The sequence below is a fragment of the Ovis aries genome, chromosome 3 (assembly GCF_016772045.2).
Source record: "Ovis aries strain OAR_USU_Benz2616 breed Rambouillet chromosome 3, ARS-UI_Ramb_v3.0, whole genome shotgun sequence".
Lineage (NCBI taxonomy): Eukaryota > Metazoa > Chordata > Mammalia > Artiodactyla > Bovidae > Ovis > Ovis aries.
This window is the reverse complement of record NC_056056.1, coordinates 12,588,947-12,606,178: the sequence shown is the minus strand read 5'-3', so window position 1 is coordinate 12,606,178 and position 17,232 is coordinate 12,588,947. Positions and strand designations below refer to the sequence as shown.

At 38.4% G+C, this 17,232-nt stretch overlaps 1 protein-coding gene across 14 annotated transcripts in view; it reads right to left on the bottom strand.

Moving 5' to 3' along the window:
• STRBP (spermatid perinuclear RNA binding protein) overlaps nucleotides 1–17,232 on the bottom strand; it is a 178,332-nt gene that overhangs the window by 26,735 nt on the left and 134,365 nt on the right. For all 14 annotated transcript variants that reach the window (XM_060411825.1, XM_060411826.1, XM_042245730.1 and 11 more), the window contains 3 exons: nucleotides 11,534–11,626; nucleotides 10,726–10,925; nucleotides 3,360–3,518 (listed from right to left, as the gene is read on the bottom strand). In XM_060411825.1, the coding sequence (XP_060267808.1) occupies nucleotides 3,360–3,518; nucleotides 10,726–10,925; nucleotides 11,534–11,626 (452 nt within the window). The remainder of the gene's footprint in view (nucleotides 1–3,359; nucleotides 3,519–10,725; nucleotides 10,926–11,533; nucleotides 11,627–17,232) is intronic.

The following is a 17,232-nucleotide window of genomic DNA, read 5'->3' as shown; positions in this document are numbered from 1 at the left end:
TATGGGGTCTCAAAGAGAAAAATCATGATTAAATTAGAAAACAACTCTAGAGGTAGTAGAAAGAATTGACACAAAGATAAACCAGCAGTGAGGAAGAGAAGTAATTCATGTAAGAGTGCAAAGGTTAGGACTGAGAATAAATCACAAAATACCACATAACTACAATTTTAGAAAGACCCAATGATTGAGCACTTTTTGAGGTTAGAGATCATGTCTATAATTCTGCCACAGTAACTGCTCAAGAAATGGTGAACAACAAGTATATATAATAGGACTTTAATATATATAAACCTAATGGACAGCAAGATTCTCTTAAAATACTCTATGCTGATTTAATAAGTAGTTGATATTATCAAAGTGGAACACTGGACAATTTTAAAAGATAAAATAAACATTCCTGGATCATTTTGTTAAAAACATCATTTCTTGAAGAATTTTTAACAATCTACACTTTTTTAAGTTTCAAGGCAAATTTCTGGTCTCCGTCTTTTAAAGGTAATGAGTAATTTCTGAAACTATTCTATGTGGTAATCACTCTCTGTTTTCAAACCCGAAATTACTTTTTTAAAATATTTAATTTTTTTTTTATTTGGCTGTACTGGATCTTAGTTGCAGCATGCAAGATCTAGTTCCCTGAACAGGGGTTGAACCCAAGCCCCCTGCACTGGGAACGTGGAGTTTTAGCCACTGGACCAACAGGGAAGTCCCCTGAAATCACTTCTATAAAAATGAGTCAAGACAAAAATAAAAGTTTTCTCCCCTCTCCATTACTACATTTTACGGAAGCAAAGCAGAGATGGATTCACTACCAGAACTTCCACATACTCTCCTGCTGCTGCTGCTGCTGCTGCTGCTAAGTCACTTCAGGCGTGTCCAACTCTGTGTGACCCCATAGACAGCAGCCCACCAGGCTCCCCCATCCCTGGGATTCTCCAGACAAGAACACTGGAGTGGGTTGCCATTTCCTTCTCCAATGCGTGAAAGTGAAGTCGCTCAGTCATGTCCGACTCTTCGCGACCCCATGGACTGCAGCCTACCAGGCTCCTCCATCCATGGGATTTTCCAGGCAAGGGTACTGGAGTGGGTCGCCAGTGCCTTCTCCGATATACTCTTTTAACTGCTGCTAATTCAGCCCACAATGCTCTGCTCTCTTAATTTCCTTTGAACTTAACAGTCTGAACCTTATAACTAATGAGCTCTTTTTCTCTTAGTGAGCTTCCCAGGTGTGCTGTGGTAAAGAAAGTAAGTCAAGTCAAGTCACTCAGTCGTGTCCAACTCTTTTGCAACCCCATGGACTGTAGCCCACCAAGCTCCTCCGTCCATGGGATTCTCCAGGCAAGAATACTAGAGGTCGCCATTTCCTTCTCCAGGGCATCTTCCCAACCCAGGGATCGAGCCCAGGTCTCCTTCATTGCAGGCAGACGCTTTAACCTCTGAGCCACCAGGGAAGCTGTGGTAAAGAACCCACCTCTTAAGCAGGAGGCATAAGACACTTGGGTTCAATCCCTGGGTCAGGAAGATCTCCTGGAAGAGTGCATGGCAATCCATTCCAGTATTCTTGCTGGAGAATCCAATGAACAGAGGAGCCTGATGGGCTACAGTCCATGAGTCACAAAGAGTTGGACACGAGTATTTATAACACTGCCAGCAAACCATCTTTGCCTGCCTGTGACAACCACTTATGAATGACTGATCCTCTCCAAAGGCAGGTGCCATGGCTTCTATCCACCACATCACAAGTGGAATCAGGAATGGCTTTCACAGGCCTCAGCCCTAATCCATTCCCTCCATACAGGCCTACCTGGTACTTCTCAGACATCTACTTTCACAATTCCAGATCTCTGGTGGCCCAGACAGTAAAGAATCTGCCTGCTGTGCAGGAGATTGGGAGACCTGGGTTCAATCCCTGGGTCGGCAAGATCTCCTGTAGAAGGGAATGGCTACCCACTCTAGTACTCTTACCTAGAGAATTCCATGGACAGAGGAGCTTGGCAGGCTACAGTCCATGGGGGTCACAAAGAGTCGGACATCACTGAGTGGCTAACATTTTCACTTTCCTTGTCCGAGAATGTCTTCTTTCCATCTCTTCCCCACAGAGCAAAATCCTCTTCATTACCACAAATCAAGCTCATATATTACTCTGATTTTACCTGTGTGTATGTTTCATTTTGCAATCATGGCGCTTATCACATCATATCATAATAATGAATATATTTTGCCCTTCTAACCTCAGAATACTTTAAGGCTCTGGACACAATTTCTGTAGCATCTAGTAATATGCAGATACTAAAAGGAGTTTAGTCCCTCATAGCTCAGTGGGTAAAGAATCTGCCTGAAAAGCAGGTAGGAGACCTGGGTTTGATTCCTAGGTCGGGACGACCCTCTGGAGAAGGAAATGGCAACCCACTCCAATATTCTTGCCTGGAGAATTCCATGAACAGAGAAGTCCGGCCATGGGGTCTCAAGAGTTGGACACAACTTAGCGACTAAACCACCACCAAAAGGAGTTTAGCACTAAGTCCTTGATAAATATTCATTCTTAGAAAAGACAAATTTTTTTAAAAATGTCATATAAGCTCTTGCTAAGTTAATTTTCCCTATGTAAAATGCTACAAGCAAGGGCCCCTTGAATGTCCAATTAAGCCATGTATCATTTCTACTTGGATTTTTGTAAAATTCTATTATCTGTGACAATGTGTCATAGGTCAGGACTACTCAAGAGCCTGAGGAACAGGCTATGCCCTCTTTAGGGCTGGCCCAACTCAATGATGACCTGACCCCCACAGCTTAGAATAAATTTCAAATAATCCTAAATTTCCCTCATTAGCTTTTAAGTTTACATACATAAATACATTCATTCACTGATAGCCAAGCAGCTTGCAGGATCTTAGTTCCCCTACGAGAGACTGAACCCAGGTCCCTGTAGTGGAAGCATGGGGTACTATCCACTGGACTAGGGAATCCACTAGATCTTTTTGCTTTTCACACTTCAGTTATTGTTTACATTCTTGATATACTGTAATTGTGAGATGCTGGACGTGATTCCCATGGCCAGCAAAAGAGAAATGCTAGTTAAATTAGGATACATCCATACAGTACACAGTTATGCTTACAAATATTTTTAGACTTAAGCGAAAAAAAACAAGATGTAAAACTGTATGAAAGTATCATTGCCTTCATAAAAAAATAACCAAAGAAAAAAGGCTGGATAGAAATAAAAATATTAATAATGGCTGCCTCTTAAGTACATACACCTGTATATGCTTTTGATTATCTCATAGGTACCTCTCCAGACCTCTCAAATTTTTGACATTAAACATACATTACATTTATTTCTAAGAAAAAATATATAAGCATACCTCTAAGGTACTGGAGGTTTCAGTTGTAGAATTTCCAGTATTATTGCTTGAGTTTGAAGACACTGTTTCATTTTTGCCTTCGTTATCTGACTTTTCATCGGAACTCATACATTCAATATCTGCATCAAAGCCCGTTGGGTATCCCATTGCCTGCAGTACCTGTAAAAATTACATTAAGATTCAGTTTTATTCAAATACCAGACACCTCAGAGAATAGACAAAATACTGAGAACAACAGTTTCAAACCCAAAGCATTTGAATCCATGAAACACCTTGCAGGAAAAGCAAGATGTTGCTCATCTACAAATCCTTGGTTAAACAAGCTTTACCTACAAAAAAAGTGGGTATCACCACAAAAAAATGGAGGAAACCTCCTCAGAGTAATTAGGTTTAAATAACAGATAACAGAAATGCAAACCTGAGGCTACTCCAAGTTCACTTAATTTGGAGATGAGGACTTCTCTGATGGCACAGTGAATAAGTATCTGCCTGCCAGTGTGGGGGACATGAGTTCCACTCACGGTCCAGGAAGATTCCATATGCCAAGGAGCAACTAGGCCTGGCATCACAACTACTGAGCCCGTGCACTGCAACTAATGAAGCCCACATACCTAGCTCCTGTGCTCCATGAGAGAAGCCACCCGAGTGAGAAGCTTGCTCACTGAAATGAAGAGTAGCCCCCACTCACCACAACCAGAGAAAGTCCATGCAAAGCAACGAAGATGCTGCACAACCAAAAATTAATAAAGTACATAAATAATTTGGAAATGAAAGATGGAGAAACAGAATAGCCAAATTCAGCCAATGAGGTGGCAGTAATTAAAAGTAGAGTGGCACACTATGAAAAGTACACTGGGCAAGAAAGGAAAAGATCTGATGGTCTAACCCTTTTCTCCTCTGATCCTCAATTTTCTAATTTGCAAAACAAAAGGCTGATTAATTGACCTAAGTTTTATGACTCAATCCAATAGAGGAAATTACCACAGAAAGGAAATCAAGACATTTTCTTTACCTTGGAGCCAGTTTGCCTGTAGTTACGAAATTACAGCTGTAGCTTCCTACTATCATCCGTTCCTTTGGTTTTCAACTTAAACCATAATCAAGACTTGAAAGAAAAGATTCAGTCCTTGGGTTTATCCTCTTCTGCTAAGTGAACCAGGAACAAGTCTAGGTGTCTATCTCCATCCTGCCTATCAAGGAGTGATTACTCTATGGCTCCCTCCCATGTTTACTCTTGTGTATTTCCATTCATGTTTGGCACTTCTCATCTTTTTTAAAATAGTTTTCCAAACAGTGTATGTGTGTGCATGTGTGTGTTTGCAAGCCTTTTAAAACCTCCTTCCAGGTTAAACTGCTTTAGATGTTTGCAAAAGAATATGTTCACGAGCACTTTTATAAGCCTCTCTCAAACAGGCTGACATTGAATTATCAGTCACTGACTTAAAGGTCTGTACCAAAGTTAGGTTCCTAAAGATCCCTGTATTTGTCTCAGCTTTTGAGTATGTTTTAAGTTGCTTCAGTGTAAAAGCGATGGCATATTTCTTTATTACCTGAACTATACCTAATAGCTTTCTCAAAAACCTGTAATGGTCGCCACACAAATGAGAAAGAAGTCAAACAGCCTAGTCTTTATAAATGATGGCATCCTGTACAAAGGATTTTGCTAACATACATGAAATTACGCTAAACAAAAAATGGGCAAAAGTAGAATTCTAAATCAAGAGAACCTGAAATTAATTCACCCAGTTCACTTGGCATTCTGTTGAACATCTCAAATTGTAAATAAATTCTCTGTATTCAACGGGAGTAAGGCCAAGAATACTTTAACATCGTAATTCTAAAAGGACTCAAATAGTACTTCACACTAAGTACACTAACATCACTTGGTTATATTCTCATCAATGTTTGTAAAGAAAACACCTTCTCTACTGCCCAAGTCCTGCAAATACACTCTCTCTGAGACATTCCATCTCTGAAAGAGCAGTTATTAGTCTGGAATTAATACCAGGTTAACAGAGGCTGCAAGTCAAAAGCCATGAGTCCCAAAGAAATTTGATTTGTTTACTCCAATAAAAACTAAAGACGTGCAGTTTCTCCAAATTTAATACGGACAGTTAAAAGAGAATAATGTAAATTATTTAACACCACTTCTCTCTGCCTTTTTTTCACATATTACATTCATTTGTTTTTGTAGCAACATACTTCAATACATTTATAAATATTTCATATAAATGGATAATCTCAAAGGATATTACAAATGTACTTACAGCACAACAAAAACATTTTCAAATTACATCATATTTCTATGAACACATATTCTGAAATTATTAAATAGCATAAGCCACAAAAGTTAAAAAAAAAAGTGTGGAGTTCTTAAACTCTAGAACAATTTGTTTAGAATCAGTATTAAGGTCAAAAAAACTGTTATACAAATAAAAGTGAGTTTCAAACGTCTGACAAACAAATCGAACCTAATAAAAAATCAATTGAGCTGAAAATCACAAGATAAGGTAAATAGAAAATCCAGGGTAATCATGCCTGTTCTCTTCTGGCAGGGGGTTAAGGCTGAGACAGTTGATACCCTCAAAGATGAGGGACCAAGAGTAAAAACATGAAACACCCTATCCATGGCTCTCCGCTCAGGAGAAAGCCATACGCACAGCTTATGATGGTAGAGAAGTGATGGCTCCAGAACTTCTGCAGAGGGGCTTTATTCCTTGTCCCCTTCACCTGATCTTTTGTCTACAATGACTAAGACTCTTTTCATGGAATATGGCTGATTATGTCCGTAAAGATGTTCTTTGTGAGGGACTGTCAGGAAAAACGAAGAAAGGGAAGACTGGCCATTAATCTTCATTACTTTAGGGTATGTGATGCTAGGCAGCCAGGCTCCTTGAGCAAAACTGGTTTCTTCTTGTCTCATTTTGATTTCAGCGCTGTTCTTAACAGGTACAGAGGTTTACCAAGTTACTGAGTAAAGAATGCAAGAATTTTTATCTGGTAGGACATACTTTTATAAACGTTACATATAAAACATACTCCGAAATTCACTTATAACAGAATCTATAATGTGATATAACCTTTACAGAAGGCAATTTAGCAATATATGCCTGACATCTAATAAGAAATCCTAATCCTTTGCTAAAGACAAGGGAGAAAAGGAAAGATACACCCATGTGAATCCAAGTTCCAGAGAACAGCAAGGAGAAATATGAAAGCCTTCTTCAGCGATCAGTGCAAAGAAATAGAGGAAAACAACAGAATGGGAAAGACTAGAGATCTCTTCAAGAAAATTAGAGATACCAAGGGAACAATCACGCAAAGATGAGCACAATAAAGGACAGAAATTGTATGACCTAACAGAAGCAGAAGATATTAAGAAGAGGTGGCAAGAATACACAGAAGAACTATACAAAAAAGATCTTCATGACTCAGATAACCACAATGGTGTCATCACTCACCTAGAGCCAGACACCCTAGAATGCGAAGTCAAGTAGGCCTTAGGAAACATCACTACGAACAAAGCTAGTGGAGGTGATGGAATTCCACTTGAGCTATTTCAAATCCTGGAAGATGATGCTGTGAAAGTGCTGCACTCAATATGCCACCAAATTTGGAAAACTCAGCAGTTGGCCGGGCACAGGACTGGAAAAGATCAGTTTTCATTCCAATCCCAAAGAAAGGCAATGTCAAAGAATGTTCAAACTATCACACAATTGCACTCAACTCACATGGTAACAAAGTAATGTTCAAAATTCTCCAAGCCACGCTTCAACAGTATGTGAACCATGAACTTCTAGATGTTCAAGGTGGATTTCGAAAAGGCAGAGGAACCAGAGATTAAATTGCCAACATCCGTTGGATCATAGAAAAATAAGAGATTCAGAAAAACATCTGCTTTATTGATTACGCCAAAGCCTTTGACTGTGTGGATCACAACAAACTGTGGAAAATTCTTCAAAAGATGGGAACACCAGACCACCTTGTCTGCCTCCTGAGAAATATTTTATGCAGGTCAAGAAGCAACAGTTAGAACTGGACATGGAACAGCAGACTGGTTCCAAATTGGGAAAGGAGTACATCAAGGCTGTATATTGTCACCCTGTTTATTTAATTTCTATGCAGAGTACATCATGCGAAATGGTAGGGTGAATGAAGCACAAGCTGGAATCAAGACTGCCAAGAGAAATATCAATAACCTCAGATACGCAGATGACACCACACTTAAGGCAGAAAGCAAAGAATAAAGAGTCTCTTGATGAAATTGAAAGAGGAGAGTGAAAAGGTTGGCTTAAAACTCAACATTCAGAAAACTAAGATCATTTCACCCAGTCCCATCATGCCACAGTAAACAGATGGGGAAACAATGCAAACAGTAAGAGACTATATTTTTGGGCTCCACAATCAATGCAGATGGTGACTGCAGCCATGAAATTAAAGTACGCTTGCTCCTTGGGAAAAAAGCTGTGACCAACCTAGACAGTATATTAAAAAGCAGAGGCATTACTCTACCAACAAAGGTCCGTCTAGTCAAAGCTATGCTTTTTCCAGTAGTCATTTATGGATGTGAGAGTTGGACTATAAAGAAAGCGGAGCTCAAGAGAATTGATGCTTTTGAACTGTGGTATTGGAGAAGACTCTTGAGAGTCCCTTGGACTGCAAGGAGATCCAAGGAGTCCATCCTAAAGGAAATCAGTCCTGAATATTCATTGGAAGGACTGATGCTGAAGCTGCAACTCCAATACTCTTGCCACCTGATACAAAGAACCTACTCATTAGAAAAGACCCTGATGCTGGGAAAGACTGAAGGCAGGAGAAGAAGGGGACCACTGAAGATGAGATGATTGGATGGCATCACCAACACGATGGACATAAGTCTGAACAAGCTCCGGGAGTTGATGATGGACAGGGAAATGGGGTCGCAAAGAGTCGGACAGGACTGAGCTACTGAACTGAATACATGTTTAGCGAATTAACAGATCACTCAAATGCGCTTTCCTCTTATTTATTTTTGGCTCTGATAGGTCTTGGTTGCTGTGTGGGCTTTTCTCTAGTTGCGGTGAGTGGGAGCTACTCTCTAGCTATGGTGTGTGGCCCTCTCATTGCAGTGCTTTCTCTTATAGAACATGGGCGCTAAGGTTCGAGGGTTTCAGTAGTTGTGGCTTTCCAGCCCTAGAACCAGACTCTATAGTTGTGGCACATGGGTTTAGCAATGTTATAGCATCTTCCCAGATCAGGGATCACACCAGTGTCTCCTGCCTTGGCAGGCAGATTCTTTACCACTGAGCCACTAGGAAAGCCCTGTGCTTTCTTCTTAACCTAGCAATTCCATCTCTAGAATGTATCATAAAGGATAATCAAACTAGTTCACAAACATGAAAAGCAATCAACTCGATGCATCTAAATCTAAATGGATTAGTTACATTATGGCAGATTGATAATAATAAAATATTATACCATCACTAAAAATTAGAACAAACTTTGTTATTAAAAAAAAAACCTCATTATAAATTTTTAGATACACAAGAAAGCCATGGTCCTATTTTAAATATACATTTTTGTATACACAGTATGTTGGTGCGTCCACTCCTTATGTGAAACCCTTGGAGCCAGATTGTTTTCACAATTCCTAATGATCCAAAGTTTATAAAGCTAAAACAGTACATTTACCAAATATTTTCCAAATCCTCAGTGGATTCTCAGGTGCCACCCTATGTGAGTGCATCAAACTTAGGGAAATATTTTTCATTTTCAATACTTTTTTGGAATTATAATTTTTTTTATGCGTTCCCAAACATGAACCCCCTCCCACCTCCCTCCCCATAATTATAATTTTAAAAACAAAAAGCTTAGAAAAATACATACAAAAATATTAATGGTTATTATGAGAACAAACAACACCTAAATCTTGTCATATTGCAAAATTTGCCACTCTACTAACTCCCCCTAATTTGACTGAAATCTGCAATGTGGCCACTAGCTTATATTACACGTTATTACAAGAAATAATCCACAGACTATCACTGCATCAGAGATCCCTCTGAAAGACGTCACTGCTTCATGATATTGTTTTGATTCCTTTTTATGAAGACCTACCCAGGGGGAATGCCAAGCGACCTTTAGGCCAAAACAACTCTGACTCTCATAATCAACTGTCATAGACAAAGAACTGATACAGATACTTCACAAGCTTTCTGGTCAAATGTTAGAGAACTTATATTCAAATTTGTGACTCATTCTCAGCATACTTTACAACTATATTTTTAGCCTTATTCCTAAATTCCCTTTTCCCTCATTCTTAGTATTCTTTTTGTCTCGTTTTAAACTCATATTTCAACATACTTAAAAAGTACTCCCTTTTGAACAACATACCGTATTGTTCTATAATTTTACAGCTTAGCTGTTATTTTTCTGCATTATGCTTATTCCCACTTAACAAATAACTGACCTATGTGTCTATCCACTGTCTTTCTCCCCATCCTATCCTCATCAGAATGCAAGTTGCAGGAGGGTGGAGATTTTCTTTTGGTCACTGCTATATTCTTAGCATCTATGATAAATGTTTACATTTTCATTACTAAATACCTGCAAACTGGAACGATTATGAAAACAGACCAATTATATCTTATGTCATACTGTTACATAACAGAACTTTTCTAAAGTTAAAAGTTATCTTCCATCTACATGATCTTTGACATTTTCATATTTCTCTGCAAGAGGCCAGATGTACTCATGGATAGAGTCTACTATTTAGCAATTTTCTACAAACTTATATGCATAATTGACTGGCTCAATCCTGGATCTTATTCTTTATGGAAATTTCAAAATACAGAAAAAGCACCAGATGCAAAAAAAAAAAAAAATCATTAATTTGTGATAGAAGAAAATCTGCAAATAGCAAAATATCCAATGACAGGAATGTTTAAACAAGTAACAGTGTATCTATTATAATCATTATAATAACACAGCCATTAAAATACATTTATAAAGATTTTAGTAACATGGAAAAATACTGATGACATGTGAAATGAAAGAGGATTAAATTACATATACACTGTGAGCTCAACATAAAAGAATGAGACAAAAATACTGTTGTATATACTATATAAAATATTAATGAACTGCCTCAGAGATAAGCAATTGACATACATTTTCTTTACTTTTTTCTGTGTTTTGCAAATTTTGTATCATCAATACATATCATTTTATAATCAAAAAAGAATAGTTTTGTGATTCAGAGGTAACAGAAGTCTATACACTATTGTCATTAAACTCCTGAAAATTCTGTTAATTTACCATAGATAAACAAGCACATTATTTACAACATAAAATAACAAAGCACTGTTAAGTAAAATAAATACTGTACCTTCACTGCTACGTGAAGCTTCGCTGTTTTCTTGGATGGTCCTGAGGCTTCATATGTTGTACCATCCACATCTACAGACATTGTGAAGACTGGGGCATGGACAGGGCCAGACTGAGATAAGAGCTTATACTGAAGCCCAGGCCTGATCTGATTCAGCCTCATTAGTGCATTCATAAGGTCTATTGCTTTACTATCCAGAACTGTAAGAGAAAGAGGAATGAGATCAGAAATTAAACCACTTGCTTTCATCTGTTTTTGTAGGTTCCTCGTAACCACTATAAACTCAGGTTTTAAAAAAGCAAGAATTTCAAAATGCACATATAAATTCACTTCATAAGTAATTCTAATATTACTGCTTAAATACTTAAGCCAACATCATTGCGAAAGTAACATGCATTAACATGTTTGTTGTTGTTTAGTTGCTAAGTCAATTCCAACTCTTGGTGACCCCAAGGATTGTAGCCTACGAGGCTCCCCTTGTCCATGGGATTTCCCAGGCAAGAATACTGGAGTGGGTTGCCATTCCCTTCTTCAGGGGATCTCCTCACCCAAGGATCAAACTAGTGTCTCCTGCAATGGCAGGCAGATTCTTTACCCATCAGGGAAGCCCATGCATTACTATAGCTATTAATTAATTTTAGTTTGCCAATATTAATATATCTTAAGCAAATGGTACTTGAAAACAGAAGCTATTCATTTTCTTCAAACTTGAATTCAAATCAATCAAATTCTTCACTTTTTAATTTTTATTTTCCTGGGACATAAATCCTTTCTAGTTCACATCTATAAGAATAAAGATTTTACACACTTTTCCTTAAGTTTCGTTTCATCTTCTTATTGGGATCTTTATCATCCCCTAATCCATCTTCAAATGGCCTCTTCAGAGCTGAAGACCCAGCACCTAAAAAAAGGTACAAGAGATTATCAGTTAAAACAATGATTCCACTTACTCTGCTGCTGCTGCTGCTAAGCTGCTTCACTCGTGTCCGACTCTGTGCCACCCCATAGACAGCAGCCCACCAGGCCCCCCTATCCCTGGGATTCTCCAGGCAAGAACACTGGAGTGGGTTGCCATGTCCTTCTCCAATGCATGAAAGTGAAAAGTGAAAGTGAAGATGCTCAGTCATGTCCGACTCTTTGCTACCCCATGGACTGCAACCCACCAGGCTCCTCCACCCATCGGATTTTCCAGGCAAGAGTACTGGAGTGGGGTGCCATTGCCTTCTCCATCCACTTACTCTACCAAATGTATTTAATATGTTCAGGAAGGAAAAATCTTAGGAATCACACAAGGACCATAAGACCCTTTCACTGATCAAATAAAATTATAGGGACTTCCCTAGTGGTCTACTGGTTAAGACTGCGCTTCCAATGTAGGGGACATGGGTTCGACCCCTGATTAAGGAACAAAGATCCTACATGCCATATGTTGTGGCCAAAATATAAAAAATTTTTTAAATTTTAAAACATGTATGTGTTCAGTCCAGTTCAGTCGTGTCCAACTCTTTGCAACCCCACGGACTGCAGCATGCCAGGCTTCCCTGTTGATCACCAACTCACGGAGCTTGCTCAAACTCCTGTCCATTGAGTGGGTGATGCCATCCAACCATCTCATCCTCTGTCCTTCCCTTCTCCTCCCGCCTCAATTCCTCCCAGCATCAGGGTCTTTTCCAATGAGTTGGTTCCTCGCATCAGGTGGCCAAAGCATTGGAGCTACAGCTTTAGCATCAGTTCCTCCAATGAATATTCAGGACTGATTTCCTTTAGGATGGACTGGCTGGATCTCCTTGCAGTCCAAGGGACTCTCAAGAGTCTTCTCCAACAACACAGTTCAAAAGCATCAATTCTCTGGTGCTCAGCTTTCTTTATAGTCCAAATCTCACATCCATACATGACTACTGGGAAAAAGCATAGCTTTGACTAGACAGACCTTTGTTGGCAAAGTAATGTCTCTGCTTTTTAATATGCTGTCTAGGTTGGTCATACCTTTTCTTCCAAGGAGCAAGTGTCTTTTAATTCCATGGCTGCAGCCACTATCTGCAGTAATTTTATAATCTTGTAATAGCAAAAACTATTAACTGAATCTTCATGAAACAATATTAACCCTTCTTATATTTATTTTTCCATTTATTCAAATATATTCATACAAATATCTATGCATATATTCACAACTGTATATGCATAAACAGTATATATCAAAATGTTAAAAGAAGTTATCTCTAGTAGTAAGATTTATTTTCACTTATGTCTTTTAAAATATTTCTCTAAGTTAACATTTATTATATAAATTTTTCAAGTCAACATGTTAAAATCTCATGCTTTTGGAAATCTGATTATTTCTCATACTACAAAATAATTCTGCCTGCCCATTCAAATTCCTATTCAAGATTTTATTTACAGTTCATCTCATTAAGTTTTCTTCAGCTTCTCTCTCATCTCAATTTTTTATGTTTCTATGACAGCAGAAATATAAAGTGTCATATGGAGTCGTGTCAGACACGTTGTGTTTCTTTAGTGCTCTAGGAAGGTCAAAGATATTTTTTGCTTACCTTGTATCTTATAAACTAACATAAGACTTAGAAACAATATAATGGGTATGGAACAAAAACTAAAAACTAATATTATCAATTTCTTAGATAAAGCAACTAGTTAATAACAGTGGCAGTCATAAAGGAGGAGCTTTATTGTCCAAAACAAAAACAATCAGAGAAAAGCTTATCAACCTGTCCAATTACCTTAAAAGACCTCTCTGTGTTTTCACCTTAAAAGCTGGTTGTCAGGTTTCCTAAAGAAAAGTTATGCTCAAAAGATTCATGCCAAAAAAAAAAAAAAAAAAAAATTAATGCCATAATGTTTCCAGATACTTCTTGGAGATAACTACATATTCTCTGATCATCAAGATTTATGATCCCTTCGGGTAAACACTGACTTCAGCATTTGCTTGAGTCAATACCTACTACTCAGGTCAATCAATCTTGATGTTCTCTCTTCAACAGACGGCAATATCTACTTATATATGCTTAGTATTGTATTTCATCTGCATTACATAAAACTGTATATATGCTAGTCTTCCAGAATGCAGTCTTCAAGAGACAAAGTTAAAAAGGAACAACGTCTATTCAATCACTCTCCCACTCATTAAGTTGCATTAAAAGCTGCTCTCTGCCTGGAATTCACTAGCTGGCTTAAACGTACAGATCTGTTCCCTAAAATCTCCAGCTACATGAAGTTTGCATGGATTAAGCTCCATTCTACCATCCCTGCTACTGGACAAGGGCTGTAAAATCTGGAGCTAATCATAATAGTAACGGGTGTGGAGAGCATGCCTTACAAAAAAACACGCTGTTCTCAATACATACAGTACCTAGAAACAAGAAATGGTCATTTGAGAGGCAACAATTTTTAAAAACAACAGGTGGGGGGGTTCAGGTTGGGGAACACGCGTACACCCGTGGCAGGTTCATGTTGATGTATGGCAAAACCAATACAATATTGTAAAGTAATTAGCCTCCAATTAAAATAAATAAATTTATATTAAAAAATAAATAATTTTTAAAAAATTAAAATACAAAAAAAACCCAACAGGTGAGGGCTTACCATATGCCTGGCACTGTTCTTAATACCTTATATGAATTAATTTATTTAATTCTCACAAGCATCCTATGAAGTCTGTACTTCATCATTCTCATTACAATTTCATTCATGTATTTATCCAGCAACAAATATTAATAGAGCATATTTCTATGTTCAGGATAACTTTAGATGCTAGACACTGAGAACAAAACAACTTCCCTGTTTTTAGAGAGCGTGTGCACACCTGGTGCCGGAGCCTAAGCCCAGCATGTCATCTGGTCCCGGGCACAATGGAGAAAAGTTAAAGACTTACTGGAGAGCAGGCGCTGCGATTTTTTAACATGTGGTGCCATCAGAAAGGTATCACTTATAGATAAGGTAGTTAACTGACAAAGACTTGAAGCAAAGAAAATTCAGCTGTTTGGGAAAAGAGCCCCAAGAAGACAAAACTCCACTACAAACGTCTTCCAGCAGGAACATACTAAGAAAGAGCATAAAGGCCTGAGTGGTGCAGTGGCATGAACGACGACGGGTCCAGAAAACATGATGAGCAGGAGTAGAAGTTCTCAACCTTAACTGCCACTAACTCACCAGACGAACTTTTGGAAAATACAAAAGTTCCACTTCTAGTATGAGAAAGTAAGTCAATGGAAACAGACTTCCTGACGAGAGTAATTAGAAAAGCTGGACCCAACGCAGGATAAATATCTGCTTCTGTGCAATTATGAACTATGGAGTCAAGGTCCAGGAGATGAAGGAAGCCTTGCGCTGGGGGCCACATTTCCTTTGGAGGTGTCTTCCACCCCTAGAAGAAGCCACTAAGAACTGAACAGAGCACTTCTTAAAAAACTTTTTTTATTACGGAAAATTTCAAACACTTACAAAAGTGTAAAGAGTAGTATAATAAATTCCCATGAATCCATCAATTAGCTTCAAGAATTATCAACATGTGGCCAATCTCATCTCATCTGTATCATTCTCTTGTCCTCTCTCCATTTTTGTTAAACAAAAGATTCTTGTTCATTATTTATTTTAAATATAGCCGTGTGTACATGTCAATTCCAAACTCTATAACAATCCCTCCCCTTCAAGTAATGGTAAGTTCTGAACAGAGTACTTTTTTTTTTTTCGGAGTACTTTTAATAGCACCCAGGTCTCAGGGATCAAAAATTGAACCTCAAGGACCTCCAAAAGAAGAAGGCCTTGTGAATTTCCCACACAGTGGGGTGGCCCTCTCCAGTGCCATATGTGGGAAGTAAATGAAGTCGAAATAGTCTGCATTTCACAAGGATTGAGGCCCAGCTTCAAATCACCAAAATGCCCAATTCCATTAGTATGATCCAGATTGCCAATTCCACTAGCCCAGAAAGATATATAAATCCTCCCTGAAGGACGGAATCATTACTCTAGTCTTTAAATTCTAAAACTTTTTCAATTTACATCTCCAGGACTCAAAACAAAAACACATGGAAAGACAAGATATTCTAAAACACACTGATGATGAAGCATTCTTTCATAAACAAACTGTATTAAAGAGAATGATCAGACTTCTCAAAAAGAAACGACATCAAGAAGAATTTCTGCCATAGTATCTAAAGCTAGAAAAGCTAAGATTCTAGAAATTAAAAACTGAAAGACCTACAATAGGAAACAGACAATCCATAATTGAGGGGAACTGACATACCTACTTCAATAATTAAGAATAAAGTTTTAAAAAATTATACTACAGATGTATAAGATTTAAGCAACATAATGATCAAATATGACCTGACATGTAAAGAATATTCTGACTCTACCAACCGCAGACCTTACACACTGTTTCAAAGTGTGAATCATTTATAAAAACTGACCATGTGCTGAGCCATAAACTAACTTTCAAGAGATACCAAGTTCAGCTCAGTTGCTCGGTCGTATCCGACTCTTTGCATCCCCATGGACTGCAGCACACTAGGCATCCCTGTCCATTACCAACTCCCAAAGCTTTTCAAACTCATGTCCATGGAGTCGGTGATGCCATCCAACCATCTCATACTCTGTCATCCTCTACTCCTCCTGCCTTCAATCTTTCCCAGCATCAGGGTCTTTTCCAGTGAGTCAGTTCTTTGCATCAGGTGGCCAAAGTATTAGAATTTCAGCTTCAGCGTTAGTCCTTCCAATGAATATTTAGGACTGATTTCCTTTAGGATTGACTGGTTTGATCTCCTGCAATCCAAGGGACTCTCAAGAGTCTTCTCCAACAACATAGTTTGAAAGCATCAATTCTTCAGCACTCAGCTTTCTTTAGAGTCCAACTCTCACATCCTTACATGACTACTGGAAAAACCATAGTTTTGACTAGACGTACCTTTGTCAGCAAAGTAATGTCTCTGTTTTTTAATACACTGTTTAAGTTGGTCACAGCTTTTCTTCCAAGGAGCAAGCGTCTTTCAATTTCATAGCTGGAGTCAACATGTACAATCACTTTGGAGCCCCCCCAAAAAAATAAAGTCTCTCACTGTTTCCATTGTTTCCCCATCCATTTGCCATGACATTATGGGACCAGATGCCATGAACTTAGTTTTTTGAATGCTTAATTTTAAGCCAGCTTTTTCACTCTCCTCTTTCACTTTCATTAAGAGGCTCTTCAGTCCCTCTTCGATTTCTGCCATAAGGGTGGTGTCATCTGCATATCTAAGGTTATTGATATTTCCCCCAGCAATCTTGATTCCAGCTTGTGCTTCATCCAGTCTGCCATTTCACATGATGTACTCTGCAAAGAAGTTAAATAAGCAGGGTGACAATACACAGCCTTGACATATTCCTTTCCCAGTTTGGAACCAGTTCGTTGTCCCATGCCCAGTTCTAACTGTTGCTTCCTTACCTGCATACAGATTTCTCAGGGGGTAAACAAGGTAGTCTGGTATTCCAATCTCTTGAAGAATTTTCCACAGTTTG